The 23,274-nt window shown below is 43.6% G+C and overlaps 1 protein-coding gene across 2 annotated transcripts in view; it reads left to right on the forward strand.

The window, feature by feature from the left end:
* BCAS1 (brain enriched myelin associated protein 1) overlaps positions 1 to 23,274 on the forward strand; it is a 91,575-nt gene that overhangs the window by 47,798 nt on the left and 20,503 nt on the right. The window contains exons 5-9 of one of the 2 annotated variants that reach the window (XM_057312461.1): positions 4,101 to 4,259; positions 5,253 to 5,297; positions 7,739 to 7,873; positions 11,906 to 12,082; positions 18,380 to 18,421. In XM_057312461.1, the coding sequence (XP_057168444.1) occupies positions 4,101 to 4,259; positions 5,253 to 5,297; positions 7,739 to 7,873; positions 11,906 to 12,082; positions 18,380 to 18,421 (558 nt within the window). The remainder of the gene's footprint in view (positions 1 to 4,100; positions 4,260 to 5,252; positions 5,298 to 7,738; positions 7,874 to 11,905; positions 12,083 to 18,379; positions 18,422 to 23,274) is intronic. The other variant, XM_057312462.1, reaches the window with a different exon arrangement.

Consider the following 23,274-nt stretch of genomic DNA (forward strand, 5'->3'; position numbering starts at 1 on the left):
GTTGGAGGACTCCTCTGTTCCTAGAGTCCTGTCCAACTGTGCCTCCTCCGTTCAGAGTGCTTTATGCTGGGTTAAGAGGTACTAATGTTATCTGCCTTCCTCGGAGGATAGCCATTGTGGCAGATTTTCCCCAACGCCCACCTAGACCCACGGGGACCACCTGATCTTCTGCCAATTCATCCCCCCTTCAGTTGACTCCACCGTGTCCCATTTTATTTCCAGGAGGTTCGATAATTGTTCCCTGTGTGTCTAGACTGGGATCACAGAAAAGAATCATTGCCTCTTACTCCCTGCAGGAAATGCCCATCTGGGAACTGGCAGTGACCTAGAATCAGGCCCTTCCACTCGCTGTGAGGAACACTGGGAGCCCGTGGGCTGTGGGACCAGAGGGGCTCAGAGCAGCTGACCCAGCCTGGACGTCAGGGGCCTTCCGGAATAGATGCCTCCCCCGCCCCCACATCCCCCTTCTTGGAGGACTTCACCCAGCGTCTAATTCACCCTCTGTTCCCTCATCTCCTTCCTTTTGTTTCTCTTGCAATCTTCACTGCTTGAGGCATAAGTTACATTTATTGGTTCGTCTGCATTTTTGTTTGGTTTTGCTTTGCACCCCTGCTAGAATGTCAGCTGAGGACAGGACGTGTGCTTCTCGTTCGCCGCTATGCGCCCAGTCACTGCGTCCGTGTGGCGCTCCTGGTAGACACCTGATAAATAGCTTCTTTCCTAATTCTTATGCTATCATAGCCAGATCTCAAACCTTGCAGGGATTCAAAAGTCCAGTCCAATTTAAAAACTTCAGTCTTGGGCCGCCTGGGTGGCTCAGTTGGTTAAGTGTCTGCCTTCGGCTGCAGTCATGATCCCGGGGTCCTGGGATCGAGTCCTGCACTGGGCTCCCTGCTCAGCGGGGAGTCTGCTTCTCCCTCTGCCTGCTGCTCCCCCCCGCCCCAGCTTGTGCTCTCTCTCTCCCCGACAAATAAATAAATAAAATCTTTTAAAAAATTGAAAAAAATATAAACTTCCATCTCATATCCATTTTAACATTCATTCCAGTTTTTTCTGGAATCAAGCTCTGATGTGACCTTGGAGTTACCATCTGGAAGGGGTAGGACTTACTCTTACTTCTCCACTGCCGTCAGGTGTGTGTGTTCAGGGAGGAGGGATTGAGAGAAAAGAGCTCTAGTCTTTTTGCCTTTTGATGCCATTGTCCTCTTTTGACTCATTGCATTTTTTGTATTGTAGGCAAACACGGACATCTCACTCTGGGGTAGAGGTGGGGCCTTCTCTGCCTTGAAGTTCCCTGAGGGAACTCTCTACTCTCTGCTGCTATTGGGTCTCGTTGCCCTGTACCCCACCCTCATGGTGAGGGACAGCAAGGCTGCTCCAGCCCAGAACCTTCCACAGCACCTTCTCCTTAAGCACTTCCCCAGTCCGGCTCAGGGTGGCATTTCCCTAACCACCATGATGTCATACCCCCTCCACCTTCGATGAACTGAATAACCTCACCCCAAACCTTCCCCAGGCCTATTCCCTCCTCATCGCTACATTTGTCATGCTCTTTTCTCTGGCTAAAATCCCTCCCCCACCTCTACCCGTCTTCCTGTGACAGGCTCCATGGCCAAGGGCAAACAGGGCTTCAACCTCGGGCCTTCCCCTCCCTCGACTCCAGTTGTTCTCAGCCCCGGGGCACATTGCAATTCCCTGGGATTCTGCAGACCTCCAGAAATTCTCATTTAATTGGCCCGAGTGGGGTCTGGGCAGGGGCATTGGCTTCAACACAGCCCAGGCGGTTCTAATATGCCGTCCAACTAAGCATCCGTGGGCCAGAGGGGTTCACTTGTCTTTTTATCAGAGGACTGTCCTCTCTCCTAGTCTTTGTCCATGACAAGGCTGGCAGCCACAGGAAGGTCTTGTGGAATAGCTAGCGTTCACTGAATGCTTACCAGGCCCTTGTCCTGGGTCCTGTGAGTGGACTCCCCCATTTACTTCCCCCATGACTGTAAGAGGCAGGTGTTACTCATTATCCTCCTATAGATAAGCACACCAGTGCACGGATGTTCGGGAACATGCCCCGGACTGCACAGGTGTGGGTGCTGGAGCAGGGAGTGGAGTCCGGGCCGCTGGCCCCGGAGCGTGGGCTGACACCCTGTGGTCTCTCTGCAGTTTGGGCCCTAGTCCAAGTTCCCCGCATAGCGACTGAATGCAGATGAGGCAATGAGTGAATGGAAGTAACTTTGTCCTAGGCCACACCGTAAGTCAGACCCAGTGGGGCATTTCTCTATTAGCTTTACTCCTTGTAACACTTTCATAACAGCTCATCTTCCAAAACACCTGTTTGATTATTTCTGTAATATTTGTTTATTTCAAATTTTATTTCAAATGTTCTTTGTACTCGGCTTCACCTAAGCAAAAATATCCACAGTACCAAAGGTTTAATGCTAGGAATATTTTTTGAAAGCACACTGAAACAGTAACTTTGTGCGAGTGCGAGCACCTGTGGGTATACCAGCACTCATCGGCTAGAAACAGAATTTTCAGCCATCCTTCTGTCTTAACAATGTGGATCTGAAATATACCTTGGATAAAAAAAAAAGAAAGTTCAACTCATATTAGAACCTGTTTTTAATTTTTTTTTTAAGATTTTATTTATTTTTTGACAGAGAGAGAGAGAGCACAAACAGAGGGAGGGGCAGAGGGAGAGGGAGAAGCAGACTCCCCGCTGAGCAGGGAGCCGGATGCGGGACTCCATCCCAGGACCCAGAGATCATGACCTGAGCCCAAAGCAGACACTTCACCGACTGAGCCACCCAGGCGCCCCTAGAAACCTGTTTTTTAAAAGAGCGTCTCTTCCAACACAGAACAGTTTTTGTCTGGAATTAGCTGGAAAACCTAACAGGTTTGTTACCGCTGTGGCTTTTAGCTGCTTTTAGTTTTACAAATTTCCAGATCTTTATGGGGCATTTCACAAGAAGCACCTCTCCATTTAGAAAGAGTGCTGGGGCTGAGGGAACCCTGTGGGATGCATGCGTTATTATTACCTTTTCAAATATTCATCAAAATGTGTTTTTGTATTTTTATAGCCCTTCCACAAAAGCCCCATTTTTAATGCAGACTATTCTGGTCTGGCCTCTGGCATTCGGCGAGTCTTGTGTACATAACCCATGTGCCAAGTGAGCGCCGAGGAGAGCAGGGGTATAGAAACTCAGAGAAGGGAATACATGGGTGCTGTGGACGGCAGGACCCAGAAAGACGTCAGTGGAGAATGGATGCGTTTGAAGTAACCTGCCTTAGCCCAGGGTCATGGGCGTAGAGCTGGGGAAAGGAGTACAGGTTTGGAATGCTTCCTACCCTCCTGCGTGAGTTAGGGGAGAAAATCAGTCCCTATATCACATCCCTTGCACCAATAAGCTCCCAGATCCCCAAAACGGAGTTGTTATTTTAAAACATCATACTTTTAGGGACACCTGGGTGGCTCAGTCAGTTGAGCATCCGACTCTTGATTTCAGCTCAGATCACGATCTCGGAGTGGTGAGTTCGAGCCCCACACTGGGCTCTGCGCTCAGCAGGGAGTCTGCTTGAAATTCTCTCTCCCTCTGCCCCTCCCCCTGCTCATGCTCTCTCTCTCTCTCTTTAAAGTGGGTCAATAAATCTTTAAAAAAACAGTCAGTTACTTTTAAAAAGTTGATATGATCCACGCTGTGGGGATTGTGGGAAGTCAAATGGAGGCATCTCTGGGGATAATGTACAGATCATTAGACCAGGTGACCATAAAGTTGGGGAATATTGGCATCATACACAACCTCTTTGTAGAATTGGGAGAAAAGGGGTTTTGTTTGGGAGGCAACGTGTACTGCTATGTTTGTTACCCTCTGGCTCCAAACAATGTCCCTCCGACTGGCTGCAAATGCTGAATAGCTTAGAAAGCAGAGGAGGGGAAGGAAGAGTGAGCGACTCTGATAAGCTCCTGATTGTTCTGCACACCCGTGGGCAGAAGAAGTATGGCTGGAATTAGGGGGCAAGGGAGAAAGGGGTGCGAAGCAAAAGCTATTACTGTGAGAGTCCACATTCAACCAGTGGCGATGGTGAAAACTCTGTTTTACACCTAGGACATAGCGGACAGCAAGGGGAAGGAAGGACAAGAGATCCCCACTGAGAGTTGCTCTGTTCCTGGGGACCCAGAAGAACTGGAGACTGCAAAGGAGGACCCTGAGACCACGAATACAACCGAGAATAATAATTCCATCATGAGCTTCTTTAAAACTCTGGTGAGTGGTTGCCGCCCCTTCTTTCCTTGGTCCTATTGCTCAAAAGTTGTGTTAATTCTGCGAATAATATGTGCTTGTCATTGTATTCGATGGGAGATCATGATGGAGCAGCTGGAACATTGGAGAACAGGGATGAGATGTGCTTTGCAAGGGAATTGGGTCACATCAAACTTTCAGTGAGGGAGTCCCCAGAGCCAGGAACTGTGGTACAAACAGCAGGTGCCCAAACTGGGTGACATGAGCTGGGTTGGATTGCAACTCTCCTGCAGCCCCATGTCTTATGGTCATTGATCATACACATAATCGGAAAAAAGCCCCTTGAGTTGTTGACCTATCAAAGCAGTTTTGCCATTCAGATAGCAAATAAAACTGTAGAAATCACTTCCTATCTTGTTCCATCGACATCTACCATGTTAACGACAAAGAGGCAGGGACCCATGTCCTCTAATACTTGCTTGTCTCTGGCTCCTCATGGCAGCCCCAGCCTGGCCCACGCCAGACCTGCGAGAGGGCTGAATGAATGAATGAATCAATGAATGCATAATCAAACGGCCAGCTCCAAGTGTGTTTGGGTTCATTCCAAAGCCTAAGACTAGCCTCAAAAGGTAAAAACAAGTCAACAGAATAGGCCACAAACACCAAACGGGTGTGCATTTGTTTGCATTAGTGGTAGAAGTGATGGAAAGTCTGTGGCCTTCCAGAAGACGATATTGAATGTGGTCAAACTCTTCGTGAATGTATAAGGTTCTGATGCATTTCAGTATAAAACATTAATTTTTTTAAACTCTTTTATACCTAGAAATTATCCAAAAGTCCTTGGCTTTCTACTGAACTTGGTAGAATGCTTCTGTACTGAAAAGGACTTCTCATTACTTTCTTTACCTGCGGAGTGAAGTCCATCACCCACCCCCCCAAAACAATGTCTCTATGAAATCAAATCACCCTAAAGGGCTAGCTATGATTTTTAATATTTGGTTTTCTTAAACTTTTAAGGTTTCACCTAGCAAAGCTGAAACAAAAAAAGATCTGGAAGACACGGTAGGTAGTTTGAAATATGTTCATGTTTGGGTTTGTGTATGGGATTGGATTTCGATTTGTGTCTGCTGCTTTGTTTCTTGAATTGTGTGTGTGTGTGTACTTATATACATGTGATATATAATATATATAATGTGTATAAATATTATATAATATATAAATATATATTACAAATATTATATATAATTATATTATATATATATTTAGCCATTTAATAGTGCTGTTAGATTGTCTTTAAAGTGTTTTAATGAAAATTTTAGTGGAAAGCTTGAAATATTTGCTAACTCTGGATAATTAATGTCACAGTCACCAATTTCTTATATAAAATAAGAACAGAATACTAATAACCATATATCATGTTAGTCTTTTTAATTGTGTGTGGAGAGACCCAGGGGATATGGGAATATAGTACAAATTGGCCACTGGAAATGAGAAAGAGGTGAGATGCAATTTAAAGTGGACGTAAACCGCTCTGTTTTTGGTTTTTAAAAAATATGTTCCTTGTTTTTTATGTAATTTAGAAAAAAATAAATCTCCACCATGAAGGCAATAGTTCGGTGAAATGAAATAGTCACCATTGGACACTTGCCAAGGGAAGACATGGTTAGAGTTAGGATGCCCTAGAGAGCCTAAATTTTTTCACTGTCATCCTAGAGATCCAACCAATTCCCCTCAAAATAAATTTTATTTGGAACAACTACTTTCTAGAGATGTTTTCCTTTACACTTGACAGAACTGATTATCCCTAATGGAACACATGGTTTAACTTTCACGGGAATCGTGAGGAAAGTTTAACTTGGTGACGGATAAGTGTCTTGCGTCCTTCTTTTGATAACTGAGAGTGCTTTGAAAGACCCTGGGACCCAATAAATGGCTTGGCCAGCCCGAAACATCTGTTACCAATATTTGAAGGGGCCAGGTTGGGAAAAGGATCCTAGAATTTATCTCAAGACCTGAGTTTGAGCTCCAGCCTGCTATGTGGTAGCTGTGTGATGGGATCCCAAGCTATCTGAATCCAAATCCCAACATCTGTAAAACTGGAACAATAAAAATTCTGTCTCCCCACCCCAGCCTTGAAGGAAGGTGTGACAATGCCTGGTAAACCGTGGAACTCTATTCAAATGTAGGTGATCGTTGTTTCCATAATCACTGCAAGATGTATTGAATGCTATGATGACATTTGTAGTGTATCAATTGTTTCTTCTAGAATGTTCTTCTTCCATTAGAAAAAAATATTTACCTGAGGTATCTACATGCGTTTTCCTATAAAATTAGTCCTTTGCTATAAGGCAGCTCGGGTCAAGTTCAATGAATAGTTGGGTCCAAATGTTTCTCTTTCGATTCTGTGTCTTGCATTGTTGAAAGTCACACAGTCAGCACAATAGGCTATAAATAGTGGGGTATGTGGGTGTGTTGTGTGGCTTCCCAAGTGACCTGATGCGCCCATTCTCTTCAGCTGCTCATACACCAGGACTCTTCCCCTCCAGAATGTGGCCCCAACTGCACGTACCTAGTTGATAAAATCTCGCTAGCCTGCCCAGAGAGGTCAGGGTCATTGCTAATGGAGCTGAGTCTCCGGAGACGGTTTTGTGAATGTAGGTTGTCTATGACACAAACCGACCTCTTTCCACAAACCTGTGTTTTTAACATCCTTTCTACCAAAGTTCTTGGATTCTTGCTTTTGAAACATCTACACTATTTTTCCATCTTCCCATTTGGCCCGGACAATTCTGAGCACACTCCATGCGCCGCGCAAAATCCCCCGCCATTTGTGACTTGAGTGGACAATTCTGAATGGTTGTCACTGGGCTGTTGCAGTTCCAGTCTCCCCTGACTTTGGCTCAGTGGACTGGCGCACAGTAGACACTTCTATTGCCTGGGAGATCTGCCCATCTAGAAGTCAGTTGAAATTTTTGCAAATGATACCGCTTCCCTGAAGTTTCTAATCCTGAATAAAAGATGGGTTGGAGAAAGAAAGCCACTCAAGGCAGTGCTTGTCTTGACTCCAGGATGTAAAAATAAACCGTTCGTTTTCATGTATCTTTTCCTTTCCCATGTGACAAGAATATTTAGACCTTTAAAACTATGTTATCTTTTTTTTTCATCTAAATATTTTGCATCATATAGACAGAGCTTAAATATCCTGTCATTGTCTTTAGCAAATGGATTTAGGTTAATCTGGGTCATTTAAATAGGTCGCCCTGTTGAAAATCAACAGGTACTTGAAATGGTCTGGGAATCTACTGGGTAGCAAATTGTCTTTGAGAGTTTAAAAAAGATGAACGTTCACATGATGGGAACGTTGTGGTTGGGGGATGGGGGTAATATACCAGCAGTTAATCGTCAAAGTGTGTCAATGCACTTAAAAACGACAGGCCGAAAAAAAAAAACAAGGATTTTGTTTAAAAACAAAGTTCTAAGCTGTGACTGCTGTTGCCCGAAAGGCATCCAAAGCAGAAAGTGTCTGTGATGGCCAAGCTGGACGGAAGACCTGTGAGAACCAAGCTAAAGGCACCAAGAAAAAGCACCTGCATAGCCCCAGGCTAGGATTCGCATTTAGAAAATTCTTTAGGCATAAGGTCTGTATCTTGTTAAATTAGAAAGGAAAAAAAAAAGAAGAAGAGGAACCCTGGTCTTCACCATATGTAACGTGGCTGTCCTGGGTCCCCTCAGCTCTCCTGCAGGGAAGACAGCCTTGTGTGGCTGGGATCCTGAAAGGGAATTAAAAATGACGTGAATCAAATTTCAATGATTCTTCTAAGTCTCTGTAATTATACAGAAGCATCTGACCAGTTTCTTCCTAGTGTGGACCAGGGTTCTGAAATTATCCTTCTAACTCAGTGTTGCCCAAATGTCGAAGTGTGCATACCATTTTCATCGTTTTTGTCAGATATAGTATTAGCTGGTTGATCTTTTTACATGAAAAAGGGCTCATTTCCTATTTAAAGGTATCTTTAAAGAAAACTTCATATTACATGATACGTGGAAATATCGAGTCATTTTTCATAAAGAGGTAACCATGAATATGGCTAATAAAATTGCATTCTAGCTACCTTGTTTGTGTCAAAGGCCTTTCTAGCTTTATTAAAATACAATTTGCCAGCAATAGAAAAATGTTAAAGATGTACCAGCACCAGACGAAGCACCCCCCCAACGATGTTCTTAGAAAGATTAGAAGAGAGTTGGGGGGGAGAAAAAAGTATTTTCTCCATTTTCATGTTTTTTTAATGTTTTATCTCTGCATGACCTAAAATTACCTGGGATGCCACCAATGGTATGCTTCCTACGCTTTGGGAAATACTCTTCTAACCTCAAGAAAATAATTTCATCTTTCTGTGGTCTGTTCCATCCCTTCTCAGTCTTAACTAAGCTCATACTAAACCCAGATCAAAGCCCAAGCACAAGAAAACAATGAATGAAGCCAGAGCAATTTCTAGCTCCATGTCCTTGGGAAGGGAGGACAACACAGAAGTCACTTGTGGAGATTTCACTCTTTGAATGTCTAAGAAGACACCAGTGTTTGTCTGAAACCAGCAGTTAAGATCCCTGAATTGGGCCAGCATGCTTGGACATTTGTTTAAAATATCAGCCATTCTCCACTAAGTTGAATGCATTTATGAAAAAAAAACTTGCCCAGCTGGATGTTATAGCCCCAGGATTGTGTATGCAAATAAAATCTCCATAGAAAGATCTCCTGGCTGAATCTGTATTTGCATAAGCAAACTGTGTTATGAAGCCACCCTTTAATTTCCATACAGGCTTATTTTGTTTTGGAAAGACGGAGGGGGTGGAGGGATAGAGATTGCAGTGGGGGAGGGTTGGAGATGAAAAAGGGGTGCTACTGTGCATGGGAGACCATTTGGTAACTGCTAGTGAAATGTGTCATAGACCTCGTGCAGAGAAATCCCCCTCAATTCCCACTTGCGGCTTCTGAGAGTCAGGGGCCTTGAAAGTTTACAAAGTGTATGACTTTCCCCTCTTCTAGCTGCATTTCAGGCAGCATTCATTCCATGCACAGCTAAGTTTCATGCCTCCAGAATCTCTTTCCTCCACAAAAAGGGGACCACCCACGTTCCATAATCCTAAAGTCTCCCGCAGATCACTGGCCTCCCATCCTGCCACTGAGTTGCATTTGGGGCGAAGATAGGATTCAGAGGAAATACTAGGAAGAAGAAGCCCCCTTCTCTGGACTTTAAGGAGATAATTCCCAAATGTTCTCGGTTCTCGTTTATGCTGCAGTTCGGTGGGGCTTCTTGGCTTTTACCTCTTTTTTCTTCATTTATGATTCTGTCATCCAAAAAGATAGGAAAATAGGGCCACTAACACGGACCAGACAGACTGTTGCCTGGTTAGAGAAGGTGTGCCGCTCATCCTCAATTTCGTTGTAACCTAGGACAGAAAAGAGGAAAGTCAAGCAAATTCAGGGATAAAAACATCATCTTCCAGTTTTGCAACTCAAGAGAAAAAAATGCAATGGTGACCGATTGGGATCAACTCCTAGATTCTTGTCTCTGTATCTCAATTTCTCTTACTATAAAAAGAATTTTGTTAAAAAAAATTTTTTTTTCTTATGTAAAAAAGTGGGGGAGTCCTGAAATTAATAAGTGAAATAAGCTTATTGTTCTAACTAGCGTGTCAGCTTTCCTTTGCTGAACTGGGATCTTTTTCTCTTGGCTCAATCACAGGCTATGCTTCAGAATCAAACTTTCTCACATGTTCTTCAAACACTGAACATGAAACGTGCACGCAAGGCCAGGCATTGTTTTAGAATTTTTATTTATTTATTTTTTTGCCATGTCCAAAAATGCTCGTCTCCCCACTCAGGTTTTCCCGATGCCCACCCTCTCTGCAGGGCAGCTAAAATATTAGTAGCCGGTCATGTAATTCCTAAGCTCTGCCCCATATTCATTGTTTTCTACTTCTCAGTGTAATGTTTACATCTAACTAACCCCTCCCCTCTCCCACGCCCAAATGTGAAACAAGTGAACACTTGTGAAGGAAGAAGGTAAGGTCATCTGATATGCAATCTCCAAATCTAATATGTTAGAATTTCATGGGTAGGGTTGCCAGATAAAATATAGACACTCAGTTAAATTCAAATTTCAGATAAACAGTAAATAATTTTTTAGTATAAATCTGTCCCAGGCAATTCTAGGGATATACATTCTTATGCTTCAAAATTATTCTTCATTGGTCTAAAATTCACATTAATAGGGTATCTTATATTCTTATTACTGAGAGTATTGGCTAACTCTGACAACCCTATCCATGAGATTGACTCCAAAATCACGGAGTTTTTGTAATCGCTTCCATAATGCAGACAGAGTATTAATACTCAGTTGATGCTGGCAGAACACCATCTGGGCACTTTTTTGGGAGGTGAAGAGGTGGATGGGCTGGGAGGAAAGACTGTGGGTAGTCTGTGGCTCCACAGCCCACTGAGGAGGGGGAGGGTGGGTAGAAACATAACATGGCAGGATCCTCTGTAGGCATTTCTCTCTGGTCCTTTCTATGCAATTGTTTTGTTATTTATTTAATGCCCATTTCATGGCAGATACTGGGCCTTATGGGAGCTACGGATGTAATGACATCCAAGGCAATGGCTCTTACTCTCCAAGCTCATGGTCTGGGCAGGGAGATGCGTATTCAACAAATAATGACACAAACATATTACAGTTAAATTATTCTATGTATAATGGAGTTATCTCCTTGTAATGTTTTTCAAGAGTCTCTGGCTATTTTCTCAGGGCAAAGAGAAGAGGATTGCCCATTTCCCAATGAAACTGATGAATGTGGATGTGTTTCTCAGCCTTTTTGTCATTATCCCCTTCCCAATGTGAAGCTTTTTTAGATATTTTCTCCCTGGATGGGTACAATAGCACAGGGAGTGGGGAGACCTTGGCTTGCTGGAGGGGGTGGAGTATAAAGGAGGAGGTAAGAGCTTGGGTTTGGGTATCAGATTCCCTAGATTTCAATGTCAACTCTGTCCCCTTATTAGTGTAGTCGTGGGAAAGTTATTTAATCACCTGGGACCGAAATTTCCCTCTCTGTAAAATGAACATAATAATCAGTTCCTTCCTCACAGAACTCTTGTCAAAACATTCACTTGTTTAGAACAGTGCCTGGCACTGGTATCTTTGTGATGATTAAATCAAAGTGAAAAGTTGGAAATGATGTCCCTTATGTTTATTTTAACCTCCTTTAATTTCACATCTGGATTAGTAAAATAGTGCACGTTTATAATCTAAGCAAACACGCATGTATTGGCGGTGTACACTCAAACTGTTTTTACTGATGGGAACATCATCAAAACCATTTGAAGACCGATGGCCTTGATATAAACAAACGTTCTCCCAGGAAAGTGCCTCTTACCAGCACCCTGATTCCTAATGACTTACATGAACATGATATGTTCTTTTGCAAAAGGAAACTATCTTGACTTTTTCCAAAATTTTAACACCAATGCACATTCACAATGAATCTTTGCAAGCACAGAAAATTATAACAAAGAAAATTAACACGTGTAACCCCAGACTATGCTTATTAAAAAAGAGATCTTTCACTTTTACAATCCTGGAATCGTTCTCATTTTTTTTTTTTTAACTCGGTAGGGTGCTGAAAAGTCGCCTGCCACTTCATCTGACGTCAAGTCCGACAAAGCGAACTTTATATCCCAGGAGACTGGAGGGGCAGCCAAGAACCCTACATCCACCGACACTGCAAAGGAAGCTGCCAAGGAAAAGGGGGGACCCACCTCTCTGCCTCTGAGCAAACTGTTCTGGAAGAAGGTAAGCCCTATTTTCAAGATTTGCAGAGTGGTTGTGGCTAGGGCGGCTAGAGAAATTATTTCAATTGGCTAATCCATGTACTCACCAAGTACAGAGTTTATTTTTCTTCCGCAAAATGACTCAACTAGTCATTGAGTTGAAGATTTGTCATTTACTCCTGGGAAGAATGAAGCGCCTATGGTGTTAGGAGCGTGTGTTTCATGGGAAAGAAAAGGTAATAAACAAGTAGATTTTTTCATTCTTGGAGTTACTCTGGTTCATGACAGACAGTTGTGGTATTTCGTGATTTCATTTTCTTTCCAAACTGGCTTAGTACTCTGGCTTCCTCCTGGATTCCTCTGAGCACCATCCCCGCCAGCAAGCTGAACCACCTCTGGGCTCCCTCTCTCTTTCCCCAGCAAGATATAATCAGTCATTATGAACCACTAAGGCTCCCTCTCCTTTTGGAAAACCAAGGTGTCCACCATTCACCACCAGCGCGAGCCACACTGCGCTCTGTGATAGGAGCATTCAAAACATTGTCTAATTTTTTTCCCTCTAGAATGGCGGTGGTGCACAAGGGAGTGCGGTGGGTGGGGCTGAGTCAGTCGCGAGCTAGTCCTTGATCATCATTGCTGAGCATACCCCAGCTGCCACACATGTTTAGAGCTCTTGCCTCTTTTAAACGTGGCCAAAAGATGAGCAAGACATCGTGGGTGAGAGAGTTGAATATAATTCATAGAGCTGAAAAAAAATTGAATTAGTACTTTCATCAAAACCTCCGTGCCACTTAGCACGCAGCGCAAGGCTGGTGATAAATACAGATGCCCCTACGGTGTTCGTTTAATTCTTTGGTCCAGAATCCAGCTGGATTTCTGGAACTCTTTTCTGTTGGCTTTCTGTTGTACAGAAATCTTCCTTCTGGGCTCTGCCCAGAACACAGACTCAAGTACTTAACCAAAACTTTGGGTGATGTCATTTGGCATTCTGTTCTAATCCTCCTTCCTTCCCAACCACCAATTACTTATTTTTAAAAACCTTTTATCAGCAATATAACGTAGGAAAATTTCCCAAGTGAATTACATGTGCATATTGGTGGCGAGGCAGATGACTTAGCCAACCCATATTCAAACGTCATTTATTTTAAAAATTACATTTATTTAAATTGCATTAGAAAAAATGAGCTAGCACATTAAACTCAAGATTTAATATATATTTTGCCAAAGGTGAGACTATCTATATTCAGTTTAAAAAGTAATCCACTTAAAAGGAAAGTGTCACATAATGGATGGTACTGATCTTAAGTACATAATCGTAAATTTGGATCCTCTAAAGAGGGACGCTGCTATGGAATTGATGTGCAATAGATTTATTGGAGGAAAACACCGTGAAGGATAAAGGGGAGGGGACAAGAGTAGGTAGAGAGAGGCGTCAGGCCACATGAGGGTCTGACACGGCAGAAGGGAGAGAGGGAAAGAAGGAGGAGAAGGTTGGAAAAGCCACAGATTAAAGGTGGTGCTGAGCCAATGGCGAATCCCAGAGCAGAGCTCACCCACGGGGAGTTCCGTGTGGAGCAAGAACGGCCCAGTACCCTGCTGTGCTCAGTCATTGCCTGGCAGCAGGCAGCAAGAGCGTGGTCTCAGCATTAACTCTAGCGGATGCCGGGGAAGTGCGGGTCAGGGGCTGTCCTTCCAGCAGGGAAATCTGAGCAGCACACGCCGTAGCCACCACAGATGGTACACAAAACGTGGCCAAAACCATATAGGAGGCTGACAAATGACTCAAGTTTGAGCAACACTTACGGAAGGGTTAAAAGTTTGGCATCGGACAGATGAGACTCGATGAACTGCCTCAGTTTTCTAATTTGTAAAATGTAAATAATCACAGTACCTCATCATAGAAATGAAGACTCGATGACATCATGCCTACAAAACCCTTGACACCGGGCCTAGCACAAAAGTGGCCAATGAATGGTCCTTCCGACCTATGTCATTTATCTCCTGTGTGCTTGGGAGCATGGACACACTAACCAGGCCCACTTCTTCGTTTCTCCACGCCCAACAGTTAGGGAAGCTTCTAAGCTACTAAGCCTCAAATACTCCATCTGCCCTTATCTTTGGCATATATTGGTCTCTAAGGCGTATATTGGTTCCTCTTTGAAATTCAAGCTATTTCCATTGAGAAAAAAAGACAAGACCACTTGATGTTCTTCCCCCAATGGTCAGATTTCATAGAGTTCAGTCTCACTGGTTTTTTTTTTTTTTTCCTTTTTCACCATTATCTGGCTTTATTTCCTTAGCAGATTATAAAAATAATAAAGAGAAGCAAAAACCCAAATCACCCATAAATCTTTCTTTTCCTTCTTCCACCCGATCAGAAAGAACCGCTCTCTATGGAAGTAGATAGGGATGATTCACACAAGCGAATACTCTTCACGAGAGTATTTTCAGTCTCCTTTGTGCTGAGTTTTTTTGTTTTTTGTTTTTGGTTTTCTGTTGTTGTTGTTGTTTTGGGTTTTGGTGCCAAATGCTTTGTGCTAAGGTGTTGAAAAGATAGCAAAGAGATTGCTGTCCTTTTGTAGCTTACATTCTCAAGGGGGGACTTATGTGCTTGTCGAAAACAAAATGAAAACCTTCGTTTTCTTTAAATTAGATAAGCTTTGGTGATAAACTCACTGTTGTAAAAATTTTGAAAAACAAAGAGAAATGCCCGAAAATTTTGATCTTTCCACTAACCCAAGTTCTCTTTCTTCTCCTCATTTAACTGGGAAGCTTTTAAACAAACTGACCTTGAACTGTATACGTCTACAATAAGAACATCAGAAATAAAATTTTCCCCCTAACATGCTGTGGTTATGAAATTAGAAGTTATTTTTATCTATACTCTTGATTGCTGAAGTTGTTCTTATTATAAAACAAAAATAACACAAATATCCTTTGAGAAAATTAATTTCAAATGATGGTGTGTATTTGCCCCCAAAATGCTTAAAATCCAGTTACCTGGACTCTACCTATGTCCCTTATTGTTGTGGGTTCTTTGGGGTACCATTTGCTCTATGACCTCACAACAGTTACTCACCCTGTTTGAGTTTCTTTTTCTTCATCTGTTGAAGGAAAGGGTTGGAATAGACGATCTTGAAAAATTCTGTTACGCAGCAAGTCTTGCATAACAGACAGAATCAGAAAGATTGGACCGCATAGCCTTGGACAAATTGCTGGCCCCCTCAAAGACTCTGTTTTCTTTTATGTAAATAGGGACACGTTTCTCCCACCGCGTTGTTACGCCAATCCACTAACTGTACCCAGAGAGACCCTCAGACATAGTAAGTGCTCAACGAACAGTTTCATCCTTTCTTCAGGAACCAACAGTTGCTGGGTCTGATTAAATATCCATGTGTGGCGTCAGGTGCCAACAGCACCCAAGGCACAAAACAAGTCTAAGACTCAATTATATCACTATCGAAACACCTGAAGTCCATTTGGAGGAACAAGGTGGATACACAGGCCTACACGTGCAAGTGTATAGGCGTGCGTGTGCGTGTGCGTGCGCACAATTTGTAAACGATACATTTGGAATATCTTCAAAATAGCATTTTCCTGCTTTCCTTTGGACGACACACATGACGCCGTGGAAAAGAACAGGCTCTCTGAAGCCAGAGAGACACATCATCCAATCTCAGCTCCGACAGCTACTGGCTGTTTGGACGTGAGCAGGTCACTTAAACCCCGCGTGCCTTGCTTTCCTCAGCTCTGGAAGCAGGCAGTGACACCCACCTTTCGTGATTATTGGGAGGACGGAGTGGGAAAATGAATGCAAAGTGACGGGCCCCGTTTCCAAACCAAGGATGTTGCAATCCAGTGTTCGTGTGTGGGGTGCAGGTTACAGATGCTATGGGTGTTTAGAAAAGGTAGCAGTCGGGGTAGGTCCAAAAAGACTAAGAGAACTTTAAAAATCCTCTGAATCATCTGAGTTACTTGTTTCAAGTCCAGATTCCTGTATTGGATCCCAGAATCCCTGGGAATCCTGGTTAAGAAAGTCTGGCATATGGCTGGACCATTCTGGAAGCACTTGAAAGGCGGGCTGAAATGTCTAGGCTTGAGGAAAGGTCTTAGGGCCACTGTGAAAGCCATGAACTCAGAACAGCTGTCACATGATCTAAATGGTGCTTCCGGAAGACCCGCTAGCAACGGGATATCTGTTGGCTTAAGTGCTACCATGTGACAATATTTTAAAGAAACATTCTTTTTTGAATGTGCTCTTCAAAGGACAGGAACCCTTGCTACGCAAGTTTATAGTGATGCGTTTCAGGGGCTGTGTTTGGGTCCTTATTCTCAGCAATATAAATGCCCAAACAGGATCCTTCAGTTTCAAACTGGGTTTGTTGTTGTTATCGTGAATGAGGCCAGACAGTTTGTAGGCTCAGCAGAGAACAGCCAGATGTCCCGTGCGTCGACGAAGATCAGAAGTTTCTGGATTCGAGATCTCAATGGGAATCCCGCCCTCTGTGTGTTTCCTGATTAGCCCCACACCGGATTAGGTTCTTCTGACTGTGAGCTTGAGAACCCAATAAACACCTTTCGGTCTGCAGACGTGGGACTTGAACTTGAAAATCCTCTCTGGTCTACTTTGAAGTGAGCTGTTCCATCCACTGTGCAAGTGTTGTTCTCGTCTCCGAGATTTCCCTCCCGGACATATTTCCACTGTGGAAGAATCAAGTCGTCTGCTCTCTATCTGAGAGCTGATCTATCACACGGGATTCGCCAGGAGTGGAGAAGAGCGGACTGCAATCTTGTGCCCCTGGTTCCTCTGCTTGTCGGCTTTCTACAAGGTGGGAGACATAGGAGAAAAGGAAGAAGCTGCCCGAGGCCTTCATTTGTCATCGTGTGTTGAGCATGGAAAGCACGCTGGGTGCTGGTACACATGACATGTGAGATCCAGGCTGGCTCAAAGTACAGGTTCAACAGAAATACTATTGATGAATGGTCCGAGCTGAAAATCTCATCTAGAGAGAAAGCAAACCTGGTCGTGGAGAGAGAAGCTCACACAGTTACTAAAAAATGTGTTTCTGACCCTTGAAATCATCACGGCAGGGGGAAAACTTGGCTCTTAGAACCGTTTCCACCACTTCTAGCTGTACCACCTTGAACGAGCGACTTCACCTCCCTGTATCTCCATTTCTTGCTGTGTAAATGAGGGTCCCCATCCTTACAGCTCGCCGCCGCCTTGCAATGTCTACGCAGGTATACAACCCATTTGCACAATGCAGAAGACGTATTTATGAATGTTGATTCCTTTCTCCCCTCCTACTGCATGTTTTAAAGGTAAAAATAAACACAGGACTTGGAACAGAATGAATGTGAGGAAGAGCTCCTAGCCTGGAATCCAGAAGAGATGGTCTATGAACACCCTAAAATTATTTACAAAATATTTTGTTTGTGTTTATTTTTCTGGGGAGAGAGTCCAGATCTATCAAGTGAGTTGAGTCTCAAAGAGGTCTGTAAACACCACCACCCCTTGCCAAATTTAAGAACAAACGCAAAGATGATCTCCAAAGTTGAAGCTTAGCAAACTGATGTGATGATGGTGGCATGGACCTTTGATAGCATTGGGCCAACTCCTCTCCTAATTTGAGGCAGGACTGTGAATGCCAGGATTACTGTAGGGAGGCACAGTGTTTGAAGTTGGGTGTGTTGGACCCCAGCCCTCTGGGCCTCCAGAGGAGGGTTTTAACTGAACTGAACTTTGGAGTGATGACATTGGCCCATATGGAGGGCTGATGTAGGGAGGAGCTTCAGACGCCAGCCACTGCGCTGTGGTCGGGATAAGGCTGAAGGCCCCACTCCTGACATCAGTGCCTATTTGCTCTATGAGTACCATGGCGTGGATTTTTCTGGACTTTCTGCCAGAATTTTCCTGAGCAGCTCATTTGTTTTTACCTAACAGTGACTGTGCCCTGCATGATCAATCCTTTTCTCTCTTCTCATCAACAACCAGAAAATGGTAAGGCAAACGCGTCGCTGACCCACAGCCCAGGCTATGGTTTGTGTTTTCTGTAGCAACCCCTTCTCCTCACGCCATTCATGTCCTGGCTGCATCTGGGTGTTCATTTTCCCTTCGTTGCACGTTAAAAATACAGAACTATTTGTATTATCTTGCCGTACTGCTTACTTTCGTGTAAGCCTCCTTCAAGTCCGTTTCGGACCAGGCATGCGTAAGCAATTCGATGTCCAAGAATGGCACTGGAGGGCTGCGAGCCCAGCTAACTCTGTTGTTTGGGTAACATTCTGACTCTTACTTTTGTTTTTATCTCCCCTTTAGTCAGTTAAAGAGGATTCAGTCCCCGCAGGGGCAGAGGCGAATGTAAGTCACTCATTAAATGGCAGAACCATTCCATGCTCATCTTCTGCATGCTGGACCATTCATTGGGCCTTTCAGCTCCGGGGTCCCGCGTTCTTGCATACTCCAATGTCTCCCATCTGCTGTAGACTCTTTCACCCTTTCACGGGATTAGGGACCAATGGGGAATAATGCTGGGCGAAGATTTGTAACGCCTATTGAACCAATGCAAACTACACACGAAATCAGAGCAAATGTTTTTATGATTTGTTATCATTTGGGGGCTGAAAGAGTCTAGCAAGCATAAGAACATCCTCACACATCCTTAAGGGGCAATAATGTTGCACGCTGGGCTCCTCCATCTTGATCGCACTATCACCTCTATTTCCATGGCAACCCAGATTCTCTACTAACTGTGGGTGGTACCCAGGACAGGTGGTGGCACTGAGCATGAGAGCGTCTTGCTGCTCTCGATGCTGAGACTGTTGGTCTTGGGCAGGAGAGCTGACTTCTTGGATCTATGCCTGAGAGACGTAGGTTGGGCCTCACTGTCCAAACTTTCAGTGTGTTCACATCTGAAGGGGATGGTACACAGAGGCACCTCAAAAATGTAGTTTTCCAAACCATCTTCCAGGGAGATGAATAAATTGTCCTCGTGAGTCAGCAGCTTTCTGCTCTGAAAGAAGTGCAGTCTTTGGAAGATTTTGTAAGTGGGGATAAGTGAGTTCACAGCTCCTTAAGAGAGAAACTGATCATGATAACTTTGCCAAAGCAAAATATGTTTGGCTCTTTCTAGGTGTCTCCTGTTTGCTAGCTTTGGATAGGGCTTGTGTTTTCGTTTTTATTTAATTGCTGGCATTGAACTGCTGTAGAGAATCCAAGTACGTTCCAGAAATGTTGCCTGTGATGTGGGATGAAAATTAGAATGGCTATGTTATAATTCTTGTTAGGGGAAAGATCTTTCAGATCTGCTTTTTTGTTGTTGCAAGTGTTTTCTTTTCTTTCCCTCCCTTCTCCCTCCCTCTCTCCCTCCTTTCTTTCTTCCTTTCTTTCTTTCTCTCCCTTTCCTTCCTTTTATTCTTTCCTTCCTTCCTTCCTTCCTTCCTCCCTTCCTCCCTTCCTCCCTTCCTCTCTTTCTTTCTTTCTTCTTTCTTCCCTCCCCCTCTCTTTTGGCCCAAACTTAGTAGCTCAGAATAGCTAAGATCTCTCATAATTCCAGAAAATTCTCATGAATTTACCAGATCTTTTCTGCAGTCAAGGCCTCTATTTCACCAACATGTGAGGAGGAGCTCTGTGAGTCTTTTTTTCCCTGAACTTTAAATTTAAATGTTGCAGGTTAGGTCTGAAGCATCAGTTAGCTTGGAGGTTCTGAGTTTTTTTGAAGAGAAACTTGTTTTTGGATGTTTGTGTGCAGTCGCCTGTCTGAGGAACCCCTTGCAACTCAGATGCTAAAATGTGGAGTTGACCTTTGACAGACAAAGGTCAACAAAGGTCAACAAAGTACGTATAGTACTCTAAACCTCCAAGCCGGACCATTAGGTGTGATTAATCATATTGTAAGAGTCCCTTAACTCGCAACTTCTGGCTCAAATATGGTTGGGTTTATTTATTTGTTTGTTTGTTATTTTTTTTTAAAAGATTTTATTTATTTATGTGACAGAGAGACAGCCAGTGAGAGAGGGAACACAGCAGGTGAGTGGGAGAGGAAGAAGCAGGCTCCCAGCAGAGGAGCCCGATGTGGGACTCGATCCCGGAACACCGGGATCACGCCCTAAGCCGAAGGCAGACGCTTAATGACTGCGCTACCCAGGCGCCCCTATTTATTTGTTTTTTAAAGATTTTATTTATTTATTTGACAGAGAGAGACAGCCAGAGAGAGAGGGAACACAAGCAGGGGGAGTAGGAGAGGAAGAATCAGGCTCCCAGCGGAGGAGCCTGATGTGGGGCTCGATCCCAGAACGCTGGGATCACGCCCTGAGCCGAAGGCAGACGCTTAACGACTGAGGCACCCAGGAGCCCCAATTCATTTTTTAATTTCTCTACCACCAGTTTCTATAACCGGTCTATCAACCAATGCAAAGCATAAGACAGAGCGATTTCCACATTTCTCAAAGTTTTTCATGAGAAAAATAAGGCTTTTGAAACCCACAGAAGTTTAGTGCTTTTCCTAGAATGCGCTTCTGGTCCTACCAGAAATAAAATCTGCAGAAACTACTGAATCATTCTGTAATCTGAAAACATTTTGGCCATTGCTTAATTAAGTTAATGTTCTAACTCATGGGGGGAAAATCTCTCCTTCCCAGTGACCTGTAGGGTGAAGGACAGAGTTACTTCTGTTGTTTACCTCTCTTAGTAAGTAACCTCACAGTTGAAGTGAAAGGAAACTCAACCCAACCTAGATTTGTTTTTAAAAAAGAAATTTATTGGCACTCCTCACTGGGAAGCACTGGTTTTAAATCAGTCTTGATGCAGGACTTCTCTGTGGCTCAGCCTTGCTGGCCTGGCTACATTTCTTCTCATATCCCATCACACAGTCCAGAGGAAAGGAGAGATTGGGCCAGTGAAACCCTGCAGGCCCTGGAGTCTATTCTCTTTCACAGACTTACGTGAGTTCTCAGGCTCTATGTATGAGTCAGCTCTTGCCAGGCTGTGTTGCCGTAACATCCAAGGCCCACACTGCCATGGCTTTGAACAGCAATGATTCTTTTTGTCCTCACTCGTGCTACATGGCAGCCATAGGTTGGCTGTGGCTGATCCCCATGGCTTCCTCCTGCTGAGATCTAGACTGAGAAAAACATCCCCTTGAACAAGGACGTGCAGTTGTCTCAACAAGAGAGAAGACAGTACCAGGGGTGAGCCATGAGAAGGCTCCGAGAGCTTCCACTCCATCTTGCTTTACGGTGTGTCTGCTCATGTTACATTCGCCAAAGCAAGTCACCCAGCAGTGGGTACAGGTGTACGATCCCCTTATAGGAAGCCGGAGTGAAAAGGGAAAGTAGTACATTCTGCCACATACGCCCATCCCTGAACTCCTCTGGTCGAGGAGCTAGACCTTGGCTAGGATTGGCTTCGATTGGCGCGAGCAACTGCCTCCTGGTCAAGTAGGCTTTAACGTTCAGGAGGGTTGTCCCCCCAAATAAAACTGAGGTTCCATGAAGAGAATGAAGGCAAATAGTGACTAGATTGAAAAAATAAAATCTTTCTCAGGTCTTTATGATCAAATAATCATGTTCTAAATCAAATCAAGCAGCATCTTTAGAAGCTTGTAAAGTAAAAACTGTTAACATCACTATTGTGTGTTTTGGGTGAAGTGTCAGGGGAGGAAATCTACTTTGCTATAAATCTGGTTCCAAAACTCACAGTTCTAGTGAAAGTTGTATAATCCAAATTCCCAGAGTAAATATGGTATAATATTTGAGGCAAAAAAAGGAAAAACTTCTGCTGTAATGTATTGTCTGTGTTACACATACTGGCCATCTTCACACGAAGTCTAATATCCCCTCCTGAAATCAAGCAAGGGGGATTTGATTCTAACGTATAGCGCGAATCTGATTTTCATTATATCCCTCGTACCCGAAATTAAAATGTGCAGATGCAGTTATATACTCTAAATAGGGATTGACTTCTTCCAAAATCCTGCCCTGGAAGGATATCAGAAAACTATCCAAATAAAAATCAAATTCTATGTCTGTATATGCAAATCAGCTCCTAACTCAGCTCAAATCCTTCTGGATTTCCACACCGGACATCAGTGGATTTTCCTTGGCTGCTGAAAGCCAACTTCTTGGCCTGACTTCAAAGTTAATGGGAGTCTCTAGACGTCCCCCCAGCACCAGGCTTTTTTTCCCCCCTACTGAAATAGTTGTGTTTTGAAGAATGGATTCTGGCCTAGGATTTATGAGTTGACACCATTCAAATTTTTAAAGGCCCCGCAAGAAAACCATTGGCAATCAAAAAATTGATCATTTTATTATATAATTTTCCCTCCAGGCTCTTGCATACAAAAAAGGAACTTGCTGCTTCAATGACAGAATAATTCTGAACCAAGATTCAATGAGTCAGTCTCTGATCATTACCTCTCTAAGGGCTATTTCCCATTTCTCCACCCTTCTCCCCTTGATCTTTGGCAAGTTGGCAACTACCACACCCCCAAAGTATTTGATCATGATTAGTCTAAAGCAATTATCCCATTTTTTTCAACAATGATTTGGGAGTAAGGATGTGACCATTTCTAGCCAGTGAAATGTATGCTGAGGTAGGAAATCAAAATACAGAAGTTCATTTGGAGCAAACTTTTTGCTATGGCCTTCCTCCCTTTTTTGAGACATTAGGTTGCGGATGTGATGCCTGGAACTGTGGCAGCTATTTTATATCCATGAGGTAACAAATAAAAGGATGAAAACTCCCCATGCCAAGGATGGCAGAGCCAAAGGATAAAAGGAGCCTGGGTTCTTAAAGACATTGTGGAGCCATTGAACCAATCCTAGAACTCTCTACTCGCAAACTTGTTGTTCTATGTCGTTACTAGGAAAGTCACTATTAGGTATTCAGTTACCGGTTCGCAACTCTATCCTCATTGAAATGGCTACTTACATGTGCTATGACTTTGGCCAAGTCATTCAGTCATTCAGATTCTTCATCTCTAGGCCAGGGATAATATTACTTACTCTGAGCTCTTTAATAATTCAATAACTATTCACTGAGGTAATATATCAAAAATACCTTGCACGATGTCAGCCATAGTAAGAGGTAGTTATTAATATTATCTCTAAAAAGTGGGCATGTGCATGGTGGGTGATTCCTCATAATTCAGGCCCATGGAATAAACAGCTCTCATAAAAGCACAAGTAACCGCTAGTATTAACTGAGTGCTTGTC

The sequence above is a fragment of the Ursus arctos genome, unplaced genomic scaffold (assembly GCF_023065955.2).
Source record: "Ursus arctos isolate Adak ecotype North America unplaced genomic scaffold, UrsArc2.0 scaffold_16, whole genome shotgun sequence".
Lineage (NCBI taxonomy): Eukaryota > Metazoa > Chordata > Mammalia > Carnivora > Ursidae > Ursus > Ursus arctos.